The 18,364-nt window shown below is 55.6% G+C and overlaps 2 protein-coding genes across 3 annotated transcripts; both read left to right on the forward strand.

The window, feature by feature from the left end:
• Nucleotides 1-668: 668 nt before the first annotated feature.
• SZRD1 (SUZ RNA binding domain containing 1) lies at nucleotides 669-8,518 on the forward strand. 2 transcript variants are annotated; one of them, XM_058161427.1, is made up of 4 exons: nucleotides 669-822; nucleotides 5,493-5,542; nucleotides 5,821-6,075; nucleotides 6,498-8,510. In XM_058161427.1, the coding sequence occupies exons 1-4, from the start codon at nucleotides 772-774 to the stop codon at nucleotides 6,598-6,600; spliced, it is 459 nt and encodes a 152-aa protein (XP_058017410.1). In that variant the 5' UTR covers nucleotides 669-771; the 3' UTR covers nucleotides 6,601-8,510. The 2 variants fall into 2 exon arrangements, with proteins under 2 accessions (XP_058017410.1, XP_058017409.1); XM_058161426.1 differs by lacking the exon at nucleotides 669-822 and adding an exon at nucleotides 2,312-4,688 and having other exon boundaries at nucleotides 6,498-8,518.
• A 1,638-nt stretch (nucleotides 8,519-10,156) lies between these two features.
• NECAP2 (NECAP endocytosis associated 2) lies at nucleotides 10,157-18,225 on the forward strand. The gene is made up of 8 exons (XM_058161422.1): nucleotides 10,157-10,316; nucleotides 11,101-11,201; nucleotides 11,322-11,426; nucleotides 12,675-12,756; nucleotides 15,067-15,175; nucleotides 15,453-15,621; nucleotides 16,774-16,861; nucleotides 17,980-18,225. The coding sequence occupies exons 1-8, from the start codon at nucleotides 10,222-10,224 to the stop codon at nucleotides 18,023-18,025; spliced, it is 795 nt and encodes a 264-aa protein (XP_058017405.1). The 5' UTR covers nucleotides 10,157-10,221; the 3' UTR covers nucleotides 18,026-18,225.
• Nucleotides 18,226-18,364: the final 139 nt, after the last annotated feature.

The following is an 18,364-nucleotide window of genomic DNA, read 5'->3' on the forward strand; positions in this document are numbered from 1 at the left end:
CACGCGCGCGTGTAGGAGGAGCTCGGAAGGGAGGGGAAGGAGACTCCGCCTGGCGGGCGTGGGGCGCATGCGCGCGCGGTGGGGGGGCTCTGCCCGAGAAGGTCAAGGCGGGGCGGCCGCCATGATAGGCGTGGCGGAAGGACGGGAGAAGGATGGGAGTGCCGGCAGGCAAAAAAAAAAAAAAAAAAAGATTGCTGCCGTAGCTTTTGCCTCCTTTCCCCCCCGCCGTTGCACACTACCGTTTGTGCAGGCCGCGCTGGTGGAAGAGAGACTTAGTTTGCGTGTTCTGCTTCGATATGCCGACTTAATGGGACTCTCGCCCTCACAAGGCCGCACATATCCACTTTCGGGGGGGGGGTGTGGGGAGTCCCGCTTGCCTCCCCCCGCGAATGAGTACTCGGGACTTAATCCCAGCGATCGTGAACGTAGCGAGGCCGAGAGACGAAATTTTTTTTTTCTTTTTGCGCTAATTGGGGCGCGGATGGGGGGGGGAAATGGCTGGGTGGCGCAAACGCGCATGCGCAAAACCCTGCCAGGCCGTCTTCCCCATGAGGCGGGCGGGAAGGAGGCACGGAGGTTCGGCCGGCAGGGGGCGCTCGTTCGGCAAGCCGGCCAGCCAACCGGGGAAGAGGGGCCGGCGGCGCAAGCGCGTTGGCGCGAGCCGACGCCGGAGGGCGGGGCCGGCCCGCCCGCGCTCCCGCCGACAGGATAGGGCTGAGCGCCCGCGCGCATGCGCTCCGGGCGGGCTGGCGGCGGCGGCGGGGCATTACAATGGAAGATGAGGAGGTCGCCGAGAGTTGGGAGGAGGCGGCCGACAGCGGGGTGAGTCCCGACGAACGCCGCCCGGTCCCGGCGAGGGCCTCCCCGGGAGGAGACGGGCCCGTCCCCGCGAGCGGGAAGGCGAGGGCCCGGTGGGTGGGTGGGCGGGCGAGGCATCCCGGGTCGGCCGAGGCTCTTTAGGCCTCTTAAAGGGGCCGTGCCCTCTTTTCCCCCCCCCCCACTCCTCGACACGTGGTCTCGGGGCCACCGGCTCTCCTGCTGGGCCCGGGGAGGAAAGGCTGCGACGCCGGGCGGGACAACCGGCTCCTCCCGCTCTCTCTCCCGGGCGGGTCTCGTTCTGGGCGGCCTTGCGGGTGGCCGATCGCAGCTCGGCCTTCTGCAGGAAGGGGAAGGCAGGCAAGGCAAGGCGGCCAGCGCCCCTTGCCCGCTTCTGGAGCCGGTGGGGTGGAGGCTGCCTTCCAGAGCAGAGCAGGGAGGGGCGATCTCCGTCGGGCGCCGCTTCCCCAAAAGAAGCAGCCGGCGGGAGCGGAGATTGATGAGCCCTTCCGCCTGCGGACGAGGAAGGGAGGGAAGAGCCTCTGCGCCCTGGGAGCATCGCTCGCCTTGCGTCCCCGTCGCAGCTCTGCATCCCGGCTCAGCCGCCTCCCCGTTGCAGGGATCTTGGAAGTGGATTGGGGGGGGGGGTGGAGGCTGCAGATTGGAGCCAGGGAGGAAAATCCTTGGCTTATGCAGGCAGTCCTCGACATTACGACCACAATGGATAACCCCCCCCTCCCACCCCACCCGACATGGATGTCATCAATGTCGGGTGGGGGGGGGTTAATGCATTGTTGGAAGTGGATTGGGAGGGGGGGGGCTGAAGATTGGAGCCAGGGAGGAAAATCCTCAGTTTTTGCAGGCAGTCCTCGACATTACGACCACAATGGATAAACCCCCCTCCCACCCGACATGGATGTCACCAATGTCGGGGTGATGCGAGGCTTTTATCCATTGTTGGAAGTGGATGGGGGCTGAAGATTGGAGCCAGGGGAAAATCCTTCGCTTATGCAGGCAGTCCTCTACATTACGACCACAGTGGATAAACCCCACCCCACCCGACATGGATGTCATCAATGTCGGGTGGGGGGGTGTTAATGCATTGTTGGAAGTGGATTGGGAGGGGGGGGGCTGAAGATTGGAGCCAGGGAGGAAAATCCTCAGTTTTTGCAGGCAGTCCTCGACATTACGACCACAATGGATAAACCCCCCTCCCACCCGACATGGATGTCACCAATGTCGGGGTGATGCGAGGCTTTTATCCATTGTTGGAAGTGGATGGGGGGGGGCGCAGAAGATTGGAGCCAGGGGGGAAAATCCTTCGCTTATGCAGGCAGTCCTCTACATTACGACCACAGTGGATAAACCCCCACCCCACCCCGACATGGATGTCACCAATGTCGGGGTGATGCGGGGCTTTTATCCATTGTTGGAAGTGGATGGGGGGGGGCGCTGAAGATTGGAGCCAGGGAGGAAAATCCTCGGCTTATGCAGCAGTCCTCGACATTATGACCACAATGGGTAACCCTTCTCCCCGCCACATTGGTGATAACATCATCAATGTCGGGGTGGGGGTTTTATCCATTGTGGTCGTAATGTCGAGGACTGCCTGCATAAGGCAAGGAGACTTTCCCTTGAAAGGGAGTTTTGGCCCCGTTTTATGAACTTTCCGCCCGGGGCGGTCGTTAAGCGAATGGGCATTAGAAAAGTTAGCAGCCTGGGTTGTTCGACGAATCCGGCTTTGCTCCCCGTTGACTTTTGCTGGTGGAAAGGTCGCAAAAGGGGGATCGCGTGACACCCCCACCTGCCCGGGATGCAGCGACCGTTATAGATACGAACGTAAATCGGGTGACCCTGGTGGGAATGCTTCCAATGGTCCAGAAACATGAAAAGATGATCGCAAGTCGCTGGGGTTTTTGTTTTTTTTTGGCGATGCCATCGTCACTTTGAGCAGTCACTGAATGAACTGTTGTTGTAAGTCGAGGATGAGCGGTCATGTAAAAGTGGTCACTTCCCGAGAAGCATTTCACTCCACGCTTTGCCGGTTTGTATTGCGCCGCCCCTTTTGCGAGCTTCTCGCTTTGTGCCCTGTGCCTCGCTTTGTGCCCTGAGAAGGTCCCTCTGCGTGTTGTTTAATTCTTCCAGAGCTGCAGAGCAGGCACATCCTTCTGCTGACCCTCACCCATCCCAGGGAAGGAGGGAGGGAGGGAGGCTTGGCAACTGTCTGCCAGGAACCCAAAGGGAAGTTGGTACCTGGGGCACCCTCTCTTTTAGGGATGCAAGAGCTCCTGCCTGTCACTTCCAATTCCCAGCTCTTTGAACCCTTTGATAACCCTTTGAATGAAGAGAGGACTATAGAGGGCAGAGAAATCTCTAGAGTAGGGGTCTGACACGAATTGGGGTGTGTGTTTGTGTGTGTGCGTGCGTGCGCACGCGGATATGGCGCTGTCATTCAGACTTCTGGAGCCTCACCAGCAGGTTTGACAGCCGCTTCCCGGCCTTTATGTCCATTCCCTCTCAACGAACGGATTTGGTGCCAGACTTGTGTCCCATAACCCTCTGCGGTCACCTTGCCTTTTTCCTTCCTCGCACCAATATTCTCACTGAATTTCGCCGTTACCGTCTTACTTTTTAGCGACCATGCTTATTTAGGGAGGCGGTGGCTCAGTGGCTAAGACGCTGAGCTTGTCGATCGAAAGGTCGGCGGTTCGAATCCTGAACGCCGCATATAACGGGGGTGAGTTCCCGTGACTTGTCCCAGCTTCTGCCAACCTAGCAGTTTCGAAAGCAGGTAAAAAATGCAAGCGGAAAAATAGGGACCACCTTTGGCGGGAAGGGAACAGCCTTCCGTGCGCCTTTGGTGTTGAGTCATGCCGGCCACATGACCACGGAGACGTCTTCGGACAGCGCTGGCTCTTCGGCTTTGAAACAGAGAGGAGCACCGCCCCCTAGAGTCGGGAACGACTAGCACAGATGCGTGAGGGGAACCTTTACCTTTACCTATACTTATTTACTGCATTTATATACAACCGCCGCCGCGCCCCCCCCCCCCATCGCACAGTCACTCTGGAGTAAGATGCTGTCTGGCCACTTCTACCAGCTGCAGATAATTTAATGGAGGGGAGGGCAGGGCAGCTTGTAGGGAGAATCCATGCTCCGAATGAAATTCAGCGAGGAGGCGGGGGAGGCACCCTCACCGCCAAAAATGGCGGTGTTCGGAGCGGTGTGATCCAACCTGAACCGAGAGCCCAATTTTGGCCAACGGGGCCCATGTAAAATGAACTACTTGGATAAGAGCAAAATCTCTGCCGAGGGGCTTTGCGTGAGGTTGAGTTCGCTGGAGAAGGAAAAATTCATCCAGCTGAGCGAGCTTGCCTTCACTTTCAAAGATTAACTCGCCCTCCGTCCAGACTTTGGACTACCAAGCAAATGCAGTTACACCTCACTGGGGAAGCTGTTAAGAGAATGCCTGTCCTTATTGCCAAACCCAGCCGCAGGAAGCAGGACACGGCTGAAGTGGGCTGCTGGCACTTAGGCCTGTCCTTTCCTTCCATCAAGGAAAAGGGCTACCCGAGCAACCATTTCCTTACGCAGCCACCAGAAAGTAGCCTTGGTTGAGCTGGGACCACGGCCCTGCTCTGGGAAACTGCCCACCCCTTTGGGGTTCAGCCAACCGGCCAAGCCGTCGGGCCGCCTCTACCGGCCTCGCTGGCTTGGAATGAGAGAAATGGTCTCTCCAGAAGTGTCGGCCGGAGGACGGATTCTCATCTTTCTGGTTACCGAACTTTAATGGTGACATCCCTCCTCCCCCACCCCCGGTTCCCCATGGTTTTGCCGGTGAGAATGACCGGGCGTGCACGGTGCTCATGATGGTAAGTATGCCGGGGGAAGTTATCCGCGGCACTTGGATCAGCAGGGCCGAAGGCATTAAGAGCCTGTGATTCTCTTAGCGCAGGGGTCTCCGACCTGGTCAACTTGAAGACTTGCGGACTTCAACTCCCAGAGTCCCTCAGCCAGCAAAACTTGACCAGGTCGGAGACCCCTGCTCTAGCAGAGAAGCCCGAATTGATTTTTTTCAGCTGCTGATCTGGGCAAACCTACGAACCGGGTTCTAATTTTATCTCGCTGTTTGCTCAAATGCGAAGCGTCAGCAGACCGCAGCTGCCAGTGGATCTCATGTCTGGCAGGAGCCCCGTTTCGATTCTGGTCTGTGGATAAGGTTCACCCTGGGCTCCCTTCCCATGGAAGGCCTCGGCTTTCTCCCGCTGGAAAGCAAGGGGTTAGAGGGTCTCTCGTCCTCCCTCCCTCTTTCTGTCTCTCTCTCTCTCTCTGTGTGTGTCTTTCTGTCTCTCTCTGTCTCTCTGTGTCTTTCTGTCTCTCTGTCTTGTCTCTCTGTGTCTTTCTGTCTCTCTCTCTGCTCTGTCTCTCTCTCTCTGTCTTTCTGTCTCTCTCTCTCTCTCTGTCTGTCTGTGTCTCTCTCTCTCTCTCTCTCTGTCTCTCTCTCTCTGGGAACCTCTTGGTGCTTCAAAGATGAGTTAGTAACTGATGGGGAGATGTGGCTTTGTCTTGCTGGGAAAGGGAGGGCCAGGCTCATCGCTTGGTACTACAAGGTCTCTGACACACACACACACACTCCAAAGAGGGATGGAACATGACCCACTGACCTTGCCTTGCAGGAAATAGATAGACGACTGGAAAAGAAACTGAAAATCAGCCAAAAAGAAAGGTAAGGCTGTTTTAGAATCATTCAGTAGCATTCGTGGCTGGGAAAATAAGAGTGGTGATCTTGATTTTTTTGTTCTTTGAAAGATTCTCGTCTTAAAAATGAACAGCTAAGCCCCGATTCTGCCAGTTAGTCAGAAATTCTCGACGGGACACCATGTCTGAGTTCAAGAGGACTGGTTGATGGGTGGTTGTTTTGTGTTTTGGTTTTTTTTGGCCAACAGCACACAAAAAAAATGTTTCCCCCCCCGCCCCCGCCCCCTTCCTTCCTTCCTTTTACAGCAGGAAATCCAAGTCCCCACCCAAAGTGCCGATCGTAATTCAGGACGACAGTCTTCCTTCGGGGCCCCCTCCGCAGATTCGGATCTTGAAGCGGCCCACGAGCAACGGGGTCCTGACCAACCCCAACTCTACCAGCCGGCCTGCCTTCCCAGTGAAGACACTGGCCCAGAGGGAGGCTGAATACGCAGAAGCCAGGAAGCGGATCCTGGGCAGTGCCAGTCCTGAAGAGGAACAAGAAAAACCCATCCTTGACAGGTAAGGGAGCCCAGGCGCAGCCGCCGCCCCCACCAAATTTCTCTGCGCCACTCTCCCTGCGGAGGGCACCTTCTGACCTCTGGGTTTTCTGCTGCTTGAGGCCAAGATCCTGTCCATGCCCAGACGATATGGATGTAGGGCCTGCTGGCTCAGCTCAGTCCTGTCCCACTCGGCTCAGTTTGGGGGAAGTGGGGTGGTTGGGGAGAGAAGCCTGTTGAGCAAGCCACTTCCAAGGTCTTGTATTCAATCTGAGGGGTACAGCTCTGGGATTGATTTCCCGAAGGAGGGTGGGGCTGGGCCACCTATCCTCTTCCTCTTAGAGCCGAGGCTAATCTCTCCTTCAGACACCCCACCCCCACTCCCCGCGGAGAGTTTTTAGCTGGACTGAATGTTCTTTCCTCACCCCTCCACTCCTCCCTCAGGCCCACAAGGATCTCCCAGCCGGAAGACTCCAGGCAGCCCAGCAATGTGATCAGGCAGCCACTGGGCCCCGACGGTTCGCAGGGCTTCAAGCAACGCAGATAGGCTTGGCTGGCCGACCGGCCAGTATGAAAGCAGGGTGCTCCCCCTCCTCAGCAGACCAATGGACCTGAGCCACAGGGGCGAGACTTGCCCTAAACGTCCCCTTGGCTCTTTGCTGCTTCTTGTGACCCTCAGCCCAGGCACTGGGACTCCTGCTGCGCCTCTGCGTGGAATTGACACGCCGATGAGGGCGGCGCGCCGAGGGAGGAGCAGGCGGCAGGGCAGGCTTCTCCGAGGGACCGGGTTGCCGCAACTTGCTGCCTGCTGAAGCGAGGGTCGTGTCCCCTCCGCGGCAAAGGAATGACTTCTCCCGTTGGCTCCCTCCAGCATCGGAAGCAGGAGGGATGGGAGGGGTGGGAGCTCTGCTTCTCAACACGTGCGTGTCGGCGCGTGTTACATTTGGAGCAAGGTGCAAACGGGGCGGGTGGGCGGAAGGTGTACGCAAAGGTTCGAACCTTTGCTTTGGGGGGAAACGGGATGGCTGTGGATCCTTCACGCATGGGAAGAAGCAGCAGCAGCAGCAGCAGAAGAAGAAAAGGGGATGTGTTAGCTGTTTTAACTTGTTTTATCTCTGAGAAACGGTAGTTGCTAGTGTTGAGAAAGGAGGGGAGTTGAGAGCAAGCGGCGGTGGGCAACTCTTCCTCTTCCCGCTTGCTGCCTGCCGCTTTGGAACGAACAAACGAACGAACGGAGGGCGCCTCGGGCCCATCTTCCCACCGCTTCGTGGGCCCTGGGCAGAGACCCCCAGCGCCTCTGCCTCCATGGGACGGAGTTTGGGGCCCCTCCTTTGCCTGGAGGGATCGCCCTGCCCTCCTGGTCTCGACCAGCACTCTCTGCGCCTCTTGGTGCTGCTTCCAAACAAAGATGCGGGCAAGCCTGCTTTTTTGCCACTAGGACTCTTGAGCTAGGAATATAGAGTAGTTCCTATCTCCCATCATGTCCTGCTGGGTCCTCGGGAGGACGACAGGCCCCGAATGTTGCTTGTGCTGGCCATGGATGTCAGGCCCAGCTGAGGGGGGCCCCCCTCCCCGAGCAGTGAGGCGTTTGGCCCCGTTCGTTCTTGGGTCAGTCTGCTATTTTTTGGAAGGCAAAGAAGCGCAGGGTGGGTGGGTGGAAGCAAAGTCTAGAAGTCGGAAAGAAGTCTCCAAACGGGACGGGTCACCAAAGACTCCGAAGTCTTAATAACGGGCCTCGACACCGCCATTTTCAAGATGGCCTCCTGCGGAGGGGGGGGGCGCAGAACGGATTTGCAGTGATGGAGGGCCACTCCGTGGCTTGCGGGCCCCAAGCAATACTCTCTTAGCTTTTTCCCAGGTGGTCAGACAAAATGAAACAGACACTGGAGGGGGCTGGTTAGGAGACCCCCCCCCCCCCGCCCGCGTGGCAGATGCCAAGTGTCGGACCAGCTGGGGCTTTGCTCCCTAGCAGCCATATTTGAGTGTGGGGGGAGGTGGAGAAGCCTCCCTCCGCACACCACTTCCAGGTGCCTGGGCTAGCTCGCTTCACTGTGTTTTTCCCAAGTCTGCCTTGCGGGTTTCGCTGCCTGGTTTCGAGAGGAGAGAACCGGTTCGTAGAAAGAAGGGGACACCTCGACCCGTGCTGGAGGGGCGTGTTAAGTGTATGTATGTGGGCGGGGGTGCGAGGGCGGGTTTGGGGGTGCTGGAGGAATGGTGTCTCTCTCTACATCGACACAGGTCGTGGATCAAAAACACCGCAGAAGAAGAAGAAGCAACCGGTCAAAAAAGTAATAATAATAATAATAATAGAAATAAAAAACTACCTGTGTACAAAAAGTGAAAACAACTCGGCTGGCCCTTCAGTGGGTACCCTTCTCTCTTTCCATCCCTGCCTCTCTCCCTGTTTGCTGACATCCCCCCCTCCCCGATTTTCCAGCTGGCCTTTTTGTTCTCTCTCCCACCCCCCCATCCCTTTCTGTTTGAACTTCTAAACTACACGCACACACCCGCCTCTACTACAGGGGTTTCCAAGAACTTTAAGCCTGGTGGACTTCAATTCCCAGAAAGAGGTTCTCCCTGCAAAGAAAAGCCAGGTGGAAAGGGACACACAACCCCACAACTCCAAATCCCCCTGTGGGTGGCCTCCTTGAGGGCATCCCAACTCACTTGGGCTGACTCTAATCCAGGGGTCTCCAATCTTGGGACCCTTTAAAGACTTGTGGACTTCCAAGTCCCAGAATTCCCCAGCCAACAAAGCTGGCTGGGGAATTCGGGGAGTTGGAAGTCCGCCAGGCTTAAAAGGGCCCCAAATTTGGAGATCCCTGCTCCAAAGCACCCGACCAAAGGCTCGGGCTGTAAGAAGCCTGTTATTAAACACAGCTGCCTGCAATTACTGCAGGTTCTAGTCCCACCAGGCCCAAGGTTGACTCGGCCTTCCATCCTTTATAAAGGTAGGTAAAATGAGGACCCAGATTGTTAGGGGGGGCAATAAGTTGACTTTGTAAATATACAAATAGAATGAGACTATTGCCTTACACACTGTAAGCCGCCCTGAGTCTTTGGAGAAGGGCGGGATATAAATGTAAATTTAAAAAAAAAAGGAATAATGGATGGAAACTGAACAAGGAGAAAATCAATCTAAAAATGAGACATTTTCTGACTTTAGAACAAGCAACCAATGGGGGAAACCCTGCTTTTAGAAGCTTTGGAAGCTTTCAAGAGACTGAATTGCCCTCTGTCGGAAACGGTGGAGAGCAGGGGCCTCCAGCTGGCTGGGGGATTCTGGGAATTGAAGTCCGCCAGGCTTAAAGTTGCCAAGGTTGGAGACCCCTGCTCTCCTACGGCTGCCCTTTCCCAGAACCGGCCTCCTGGGGGGGTCGGGGGGGGGGTCAGCTTCGCCTCTTCTTTCGTTTACCTCCCTTGGGGATCCTTGGAAAGGAAGGGCGAGGGGAGAACGGCTTGCTTAAGTAACTCCCCTCCCCAGGGCAAAGCCCCACACCCAATCGGGGGAGGGGGCACCCGAGGCTCAGCCGATCACTGGTGGGGTGGGGGATCGTTGCTGTGGGCCCGCGGGCCGGGAAGCCGTCCCTTCGGGAGAAGGGGGGAGTCTTTTTATCTGGGGGGGGAAGAATCGGCGCTATAAGTTCCCCTTCGGAGGCGCTCCGGGGAACTTCCAGGCAGAGCTCGCCATGCGGACGAAAGATTACTCCCCCCCCGCTGTGTTTGAAATAAACGCGTTCACTTTTTTTCCACCCCACCAAAGCGTCCTTCCTGCGTCTTATTCCCCAGGGTGAATGGGGGGGGGGCGCCCGGCCAGTTCGCCGGTTCGAACCCGTAGTGCAGGTCTCCTGCGTGAGCAGGGGGGTTGGACTAGATGACCTCCAAGATCCCTTCCTTACTGTTAAAAAAACAGCCGGATCGGAATCTCCCACCCCCACCCCTACCCCAGCGTCGCTGCAAATTGAGCGGCGACGACTCCGCCGCTTCGCCAGGGGTCGCTAGAGCTGCTTTATTAAAGACATAAGGGCGGCGTGGGCGGGGCTTCCCGTTTCCTCCCCCACCCCGCGGCTAGGAAGTGACGACAGACGTTGCCTCGCCGGGAGAGCGAGAGAAGGCTCGTGCGCATGCCCGGAAGAGCCCAGCGTTCCGGTGGGAGGGGGAGGCGAAGATGGCGGAAGGCGAAGACTACGAGTCCGTCTTGTGCGTCAAGCCGGAGGTCCACGTCTACCGGGTGCCCCCGCGCGCCTCCAACCGCGGCTATCGGTGAGTCTCCCCCATCCCCACGCCGGCGGTCGAGTGTCGCTTTGTGCCCTCGCGGGGTGTGGCCGGGGTTGGGTTCCCAGTCCCATCATCCCCTGGCTGAGCCGAGGAAAGAAGCCCTGTTGCTGCTGGGTCCTGGGCATGCGCAGAGAGAACTGCACGTGTTTCCCATTACCCCCCCCTCCTTTAAGCCAGGGGTCCACAAACTTGGCCGCTTTAAGACTTGTGGACTTCAACTCCCAGAATTCCCCAGCCAGCATAGCTGGGCATGCGCAGAGAGAGCTGCACGTTTCCCATTACCCCCCCATCCTTTAAGCCAGGGGTCCACAAACTTGGCCGCTTTAAAGACTTGTGGACTTCAACTCCCAGAATTCTCCAGCCAGCATAGTTGGGCATGCGCAGAGAGAGCTGCACGTTTCCCATTACCCCCCACCCTTTAAGCCAGGGGTCCACAAACTTGGCCGCTTTAAGACTTGTGGACTTCAACTCCCAGAATTCTCCAGCCAGCATAGTTGGGCATGCGCAGAGAGAGCTGCACGTTTCCCATTACCCCCCACCCTTTAAGCCAGGGGTCCACAAACTTGGCCGCTTTAAGACTTGTGGACTAACTCCCAGAATTCTCCAGCCAGCTATGCTGGCTGGAGAATTCTGGGAGTTGAAGTCCACAAGTCTTAAAGCGGCCAAGTTTGAAGAGCGGATAACGGGGAGCCTGTCATGGGGAGACTCCCCAGGGGCGAGAGACAACGCTGGAAGGCTGGGCTACCTTAGCTTTTCCTCCCGCCGCTAGTGCCGCCGAGTGGCAGCTGGACCAGCCGGCCTGGAGCGGCCGAATGCGCATCACAGCCCGGGGCAACCTGGCCTTCATTAAGCTGGAGGACAAGAATTCGGGTAAGTGGCCGCCCCAGGGGTGGCTGAGGGTCTCTGGAGGAGGAGTGCGGGGAGGGCAAGCAACAGCCAGAGGCAGCAAGCAGACCGGCTGCCCACCTTCTCTTCCCTTCCCTCCCCCAGGTGAGCTTTTCGCCCAGGCTTCAGTGGACCAGTTTCCTGGCATTGCTGTGGAGGGCGTGACGGACTCCAGCCGATATTTCGTCATCCGGGTCGAAGATGACAATGGTACGATGGGTGAGATGCTTTGGATCCTGCCCTCTTGCAGGGGGTGGAGAGCAGGGCGGGAAGAAATCTGGTCTTTTTTTTTTTTGGGTGGGTGGGCAAAGCTGATTGTAATTTTACCTGGAAAGCCTCTTCTTGTCTGTTGCATCCAACCCCTGTCCTTGGTGCTGATGGTGGAGATTTTACCAGGGGGGAAAAAAGGGGGGCGGGCAGAAATAATTCTAAACGAACCTGGTAAAACCGCTCTTCACTCTTTTATTTCCTTCCTTAAGTGGCACGCAAGGCTGTGGGGCAGCCCTTCCTTGGGGCCATCCGCCTTCCCCCCTTCTCTCTCTATGGGGCTGCTTTCCAACCTGGGCTTCTTCTGCGAATCCTCTTGGTTCTCTTAAAGCTTCCGCTTGGCTCTCCTCTCGCAATTGCCTCTCCTTGTTCGATAACCGCCGACTCTTCTTGGCTATCCACGGTAACTCTCTGGTTCACCCAGCTCCCACGGGCACCTATGTGGGACCGCGGCCCGTCCTAGCAGATGGGCACTGTGAGGATGGAGCGGTGGTGAAATCCAATTTTTTTTTTACTACTGGTTCTGTGGGCGTGGCTTGGTGGGCGTGGCAGGGGAAGGATATTGCAAAATCCCCATTCCCTCCCCACTCCTGGGGAAGGATTCTACAAAATCCCCATTCCCACCCCACTCCTGGGGAAGGATACTGCAAAATCCCCATTCGCACCTCACTCCAGGAGAAGGATACTGCAAATTCCCCATTCCCTCCCTACTCCTGGGGGACGGATATTGCAAATTCCCCATTCCCTCCCCCGGGGGAAAAGATACTGCAAAATCTCCATTCCCACCCCAATCCAGGGAAAGGATATTTCAAAATCTCCATTCCCACCCCACTCCTGGGGAAAGGATACTGCAAAATCCCCATTCCCTCCCCACTCTGGGGCCAGCCAGTGGTGGTATTTTCCAGTTCTCCGAACTACTCAAAATTTCTGCTACCGGTTCACCAGAACCGGCTGGAATGGAGGTTGGACTTGTTTGGCACCCCTTCCCTTAGTGGGCCGGTGGCTTCCCACTGGGTCAGCAACCTGTTTGGAGAGGGCCCTTCTGGGCTGCTCTGCTGCAACCTGGAGCTGCGTATGTGCGATGCTTTGGTACGACTCGGCCTTCCTGAGGTCTTGGTTCCAGGCTTCCCGGTGAGCTAACCGACCGCCGGCGACCTTCCGCCACCTTCCTGAGCTCAGTTTTCCTTGCAGGGCGCCGCGCATTCATCGGGATTGGCTTTGTTGACCGAGGTGATGCTTTTGACTTCAATGTGGCGCTGCAAGATCATTTCAAGTGAGCGGCCTTTCCTTGGTGCCAGGACTCTGCTGGAGGCTCTTTTTTGTTTTTCTTTTCCGTCCCAGGAAGGGAAATCAGCAAAGCGGTCTCCCACGACCGATCACACCGCTGATCCTTCTTGACGTGCGCCCGCCACTCAAAGCCTGTGCAAAAAAATCTGGCATCCGGGAACAAAATGGACCACCTTGGTTTATATCATTGTTCTGTCCCCCCTCGCCTCCATCTGAGCAATGGCTTAATTAGCCAGCACTATCAGCTCTGGCAGCAAACTAGAGAGCGTCTGCCAAGTGACTCTGTTATCTCCCTTGATGCCGATGAGTCACCCAGGAACAAACAGTACTTCACCTCTTAGTTAATCAGTTAATTTGCCTGCTACGAAGAGGCACAGCAGCTCTTGCTGCCTTTATATCCTGTGGGGTGTAGCTCCATGACTCAGCACTTCCTAGGCCTGCCCCACCCCTGCTTCTGTTGTTCCCACCTCTCCTGCCTATGAAACCTAGGGTCCAGCCAGGCCTGATTGCCATCAGCTGGGTCTGGAGGCGTGGCCTGGGGGGGAAAGAGTCAGGGGACAGAGGCCTTGTTATCTCCTCCACCTGGCCTGCCTCTGGCTCCTGGAGCTGAGCCAGGGAAGCCGGTGCTCCCGAGATAAGTCCTGATGGCCCTTCCCCCTCACTTTCCAAATCATTTTCTGGCAGGGGGACCAGCTCGAGGGTGCAGACACAACAATCATGTTATGAACATTTATTCGCTGCCCCTCTCGCTGTTGTGCGACTTTGGAAGATTTGAAATTTGATGAAAACAATATAAAAGATCAATGCAGTAGAACGAGAAAACGTATTTAGAAAATAAGGAGGAAATAGCTAATGTAGCGGAGGTGGGATCTTCTAATATTAGAACCACCTCCAAGATAGCACGTCCCCTTCCCTGGCCAATCTGCAACCTTGGGAGAATGGCTCCATTTTAACAGCCTTCCCTAGACATTGGGAGAGCGCCAGAGGTGAAATTCAAATTCTTTTAGTACTGGTTCTGTGGGCGTGGCTTGGTGGGCATGGCGTGGCTTGGTGGGCGTGGAAAACTGCAAAATCCCCATTCCCTCCCCACTCCTGGGGAAAGGATACTGCAAAATCCCCATTCCCTCCCCACTCCTGGTGGAAGGATACTGCAAAATCCCCATTCCCTCCCCACTCCAGGGGAAGGATACTGCAAAATCCCCATTCCCTCCCCACTCTGGGGCCAGCCAGAGGTGGCATTTGCCGGTTCCTTGAACTACTCAAAATGTCCGCTACCGGTTCTCGACAACCTGCTAAATTTCACCCCTGGAGAGCATCCTCTGTATCTGTAGGGGAAGGTTTGTTATAGAGCAGGGCTGTCAAACTCCCGGCCCACGGGCTGGATGCATCACGCACTGTCCATGGCCACGCCTGGTTTAGCAAAGGGGGAAAAGGACCGTGACGACGTGAGTTTTACACTCCTGTTCTAGAGGGATGGGGAAACCCTAGAAAACACTCCAGTTCTCGCCTTTTCAGGTGTTCCAGAAAAATCTCAAGAGTCATATCTGGGCCAAACGATGGAATAAGATCCAAAGGAAGGGGGGGTGGGACAGATTCCATCACTGGTTATTTCTCACCCCTTGTTTCTTGCTCTAGAGCAGTGGTCCTCAACCTTTATAGTGCTGCGACCCCTTTAATACAATTCCCCACCGTAAAATTATTTTCGTTTTGAATTTATCGCGCCTGAAGCCGTATTGGCTAGCGATCTGAACTGCTTGCGATTGCCTTGAGGACGGAGGCATTAAAGCGGAGACTCCTCCCCTATTAAGTTTATGGCGCCTGAAGCCAGATTAGGCTAGCGATTGGGAGTGATTGCAGCTGGCTTGAGAGGGAGACATCAGAGCAAAGATTTCTCCCTTTTTTAATTCATCGCGCCTGAAGCCGAATTCAGCTAGCGATTTGAAGAGCCTGCAGATGGCTTGTGGAGTCAACCATTGGAGCGCGATTCTTCGACTCGCAAGTATACTTCCCATATTTTCGATGGTCTTAGGCGACCCCCGGCAAATTGTCATTCGACCCCCAGCGGGGTCGCGACCCACAGGTTGAGAACCGCTGCTCTAGAGAGAAATACAGATATGGGAGGCCACCTTTGCTACGTGGATTTTTTTTTCCCCAGGAATAGAAACGTCTTGTCTTAAGTAACTTGGCTTCCCCAAGGGAGGAAAAGGCTTCCTTACCGATCTCTGCCCGCCTCTTTTCCTTGCTCTCCACCGCTTTGTCTCCTTTCCTTCTCTCTCTTTTCTCTCTCTCTCCACAGGTGGGTGAAGCAACAGGACGAGTTAGCCAAAGAAGCCCAAAACCCAACCCAGGCCCCCAAACTTGACCTGGGCTTCAAGGAAGGCCAGACCATCAAGCTCAGCATTGCGGTGAGAAAGGCCGTGGGGAGGTTTTGTCCCCGGGGTCGCCGAAGCAAGACAGAGACGCCCTCAAAGCGCGCTTCTAAGGCTTTGGCGGCGCAGCGGCCCTCTTGCTCAGCTCGGCGGGCGGTTTCTGCCACGTTTGAGTCGGGGGGGAAAGGGGAGCAGAACGTGAAACCCGACGTTTGGAAAATCCCTCCTCCTCGGGCTAACTTCTCTCCTCAAGTGGGAGGCTTCCGAGTGGGCCTGAAATCTTTTTGGTCTCTCCCCCCCCCCCCGCCTCCAGAACATGAAAAAAAAGGATAGCTCCTCAGGAAGTCGGCCACGAACTGCGGACTTCGCGGGACCCCCCCTTCTTCCCCCGCCTCCAGGGGGAAAAACCCCCTTCCTCCCCACACCTGGAGAACAGCTTCCGTTGCCTCTTCCGGGAACCTCAGAAGATGCCGTCCAAACAGGTCTGTGTGGTTCCTTGAGGGAGGGATTTTGAGGGGCGGGGGAGGAGGAGGAAGATTCACTTTGGTACCGAACTGGAAACGGGAGCTCCTGCTTTGAGACTTCTTGAGTTGTCTGGTGGTAGGAGGGGCCTTTTACACCCACTCTGAAGACCATAGACCTCATTTTTGCCCGTCATTTAGCTAGTCCCCAAACTTTCGGACCTCAGGGAACCACTAAATTCATAATTTTAAATCCCGCGGACCGCTAATACGATCTGCCTAAGGACCGACCGGGTGGGCGTGGCTAGGTGGTCATGTGACTGGGTGGGCGTGGCCAACTAGATGTCACTCACATCAAGGGATGTCTCGCCGGCCCCTACTTGCCCCACCCCTCCCAGCCACTCCTCGCCTCCCCGCCTGGGCTTCTTAAGACCCCAACAGGGAGCAGTCGTTGGAGCTAAGCAGCCACTACGAGAAAGAGTTGGCAAAACAGCTCAGTTCAAATTGGATCTGACCGAGAAGGAGGCTCAGCAGAAGCATCTCACTGAGGACTAGGAACATAGGCTTTCCAAGCAGAGGAAAGACCTGTGGGAGTGCAAGGCCAGGTACTGACACTTGGAGGCTCAGCGGGCTGAGATGGTCAACCAGTTTCAGGCCATGAGGCAGTCCCACTGGAACGAGGCCCTCCGGCTCTTCGCCACCAGCGGCGTTTTCCTCCAGCCTTTGCCCAAAGCCCCACACCAGGAGGCTGAAGCAGACCCCAAGTCAGAATTTCTGTCCCCCTCCAACCCATACAAAAAGATCCTGAAGGGGGAGACTCTCTGTAGCAACACAAACGTTCATTGCACCTATCCGTCCCAGGGGCCGTAGTTTGAGGACCTCCTGATTTAGTGCAATATAAAAAATGCAAATAATTTTTCTGCGGACCCCCCCAACATTTTCTCACGGACCACCAGTGGTCCACGGACCACCAGTTGGTGACCGCTGCCTTAGCAGATGCATCCGTTACGCAAAGGTCTTTTTTACGGAAACGGACGCATGCTAAGTAAACGGGGCTTCTCTTTGCCAGCTCAGACAGAAGGCCTTTCTGCGAGGAGCATCTGAAAATGGGAAAAGACAAAGCTAACCTCCTTTTCTTCTTCTCCTCCTCCCCACGCTTTGTTTGCCAAGCAGATGTTGTCGGGTCTCAGCCCTTGCAGCCGCCAAGTTCTTCAAGAGAAGCTTCTGCAGACATCTGGGGGGATTTCACGAAAGCTTCTGGGTGAGGAGATGTCCCTATTGTCCCATTCTGGGAGGCTAAGTCCTGCCTCAGCACATTATTTCTCTTCCAAAAAAGGGACGGGCAGTGGAACTGTTATATCCAGACAGTGGGGAATTGTCTTGAAGTCCTGCACCATGAAAAATTTAGCATTTCTGTCCCTTTTTTTTTTATTGTAACATAGCTTAGATCTTATCAAAGATTTTTTTTTTTCCGGTTTACATTTATACCCCGCCCTTCTCCGAAGACTCAGGGCGGCTTACAGTGTATAAGGCAATAGTCTCATTCTATTTGTATATTTTTTACAAAGTCAACTTATTGCCCCTCCAACAATCTGGGTCCTCATTTTACCTACCTTATAAAGGATGGAAGGCTGAGTCAACCTTGGGCCTGGTGGGGCTTGAACCTGCAGTAATTGCAGGCTGCTGTGTTCTAATAACAGGCTCTAACAGCCTGAGCTATTACGGCCCTATTATTTGCCAGGCCCACTATTTTCCAGACTATAAGACACACTTTTTTGCCTCCCAAAAGGGGGTGAAAATGTCTGTGCGTCTTATAGATCAAATATTACCGAAGCCCCGTCCACCCGCCGGCTGTTTTTTGGCCTCCGCAAGGCCTGTTTTCGGGCCTTTTTCCAGCTCGTTTTTGAGGCTTTTTTCAGCCCGTTTTTTCCGGGGGGGGGGGGGGGAAATGGGCCTCAAAAAGCCTCAAAAACAGGCGGGGCGGAGGCCAAAAAACAGCCTTTTCTTTTTTTATTATTATTATTATTTCAATTTTTATTCTTTGTATATTTTCGGGGTTGTTGTTTCTCCATTTCTCCACAAGCTGCCATGGATGCCAAGTTGTCATTTCAGTCGACTGCTGTTTTTTTCCCTCCCTTGGAAATTCTTGCTGGAGTCCTTGAGAGCATTGGCGGGGCTGTCACCACTTGGTTAGCGGCTTAAAATTCCTGGAGGTTGTTAAGTGCCCCCTTGCTGAGCGTGGGAACTTCCAAGCCCCTCTCCCCCCCCCCAAAAAAACAACAACAACGAACCCCCAGGTGTGGCTTCTGGTTCCAGCAGGTATCGGGGTAGTGATGCTGGAAGTCTGCCGCTCACGGGCTGTCTTGTGTCTCCTCGTAGGTCCGGCTCTCAGCCTCAACAGAACTCCGGTTGGGTCCAGTTCTGAAGCGGAAGTGGGGGAGACCCAAAGGCCAAGTAGACGGACCCTCTTTTGCAACCGGGAGACGGGCTGCATAAAAGCCCGTCGGCTCTTCCAACAGATCCTCTGCCTGGATGGGTTTTGACTTTGGCTTCGGACCTCGTGGCGAGGCAGAGGAGGGCTTCCTCGCTCTCTTATCTCCCGCCATAAACTGGGACTTCGGTGTGTTTTTGTGTATGTGTGTGTGTGTAGGAGGCTGCAGTGGTTCAAATGCCAGCCTGTTGCTTGGGAAGCGCCTAATCTTCTGTCTCCTTTCCTTCCCAAGAGGAACAATGAACTTTGGGAGGGTGGAGGGGGCCACAGCCA

The sequence above is a fragment of the Ahaetulla prasina genome, chromosome 18, assembly GCF_028640845.1.
Source record: "Ahaetulla prasina isolate Xishuangbanna chromosome 18, ASM2864084v1, whole genome shotgun sequence".
NCBI lineage: Eukaryota > Metazoa > Chordata > Lepidosauria > Squamata > Colubridae > Ahaetulla > Ahaetulla prasina.

What these genes read in the sequence shown, in the direction of transcription:
- NECAP2 (XM_058161422.1), top strand. Translation starts at nt 10,222, where the DNA reads ATGGCGGAAGGCGAAGACTACGAGTCCGTCTTGTGCGTCAAGCCGGAG. An exon ending in GCCTCCAACCGCGGCTATCG is followed by an intron (nt 10,317 to 11,100) that starts GTGAGTCTCCCC and finishes TCCCGCCGCTAG; the next exon opens with TGCCGCCGAGTGGCAGCTGG. An exon ending in GATTTCACGAAAGCTTCTGG is followed by an intron (nt 16,862 to 17,979) that starts GTGAGGAGATGT and finishes GTCTCCTCGTAG; the next exon opens with GTCCGGCTCTCAGCCTCAAC.
- SZRD1 (XM_058161427.1), top strand. Translation starts at nt 772, where the DNA reads ATGGAAGATGAGGAGGTCGCCGAGAGTTGGGAGGAGGCGGCCGACAGC. An exon ending in AGGAGGCGGCCGACAGCGGG is followed by an intron (nt 823 to 5,492) that starts GTGAGTCCCGAC and finishes CTTGCCTTGCAG; the next exon opens with GAAATAGATAGACGACTGGA. An exon ending in AAAATCAGCCAAAAAGAAAG is followed by an intron (nt 5,543 to 5,820) that starts GTAAGGCTGTTT and finishes TTCCTTTTACAG; the next exon opens with CAGGAAATCCAAGTCCCCAC.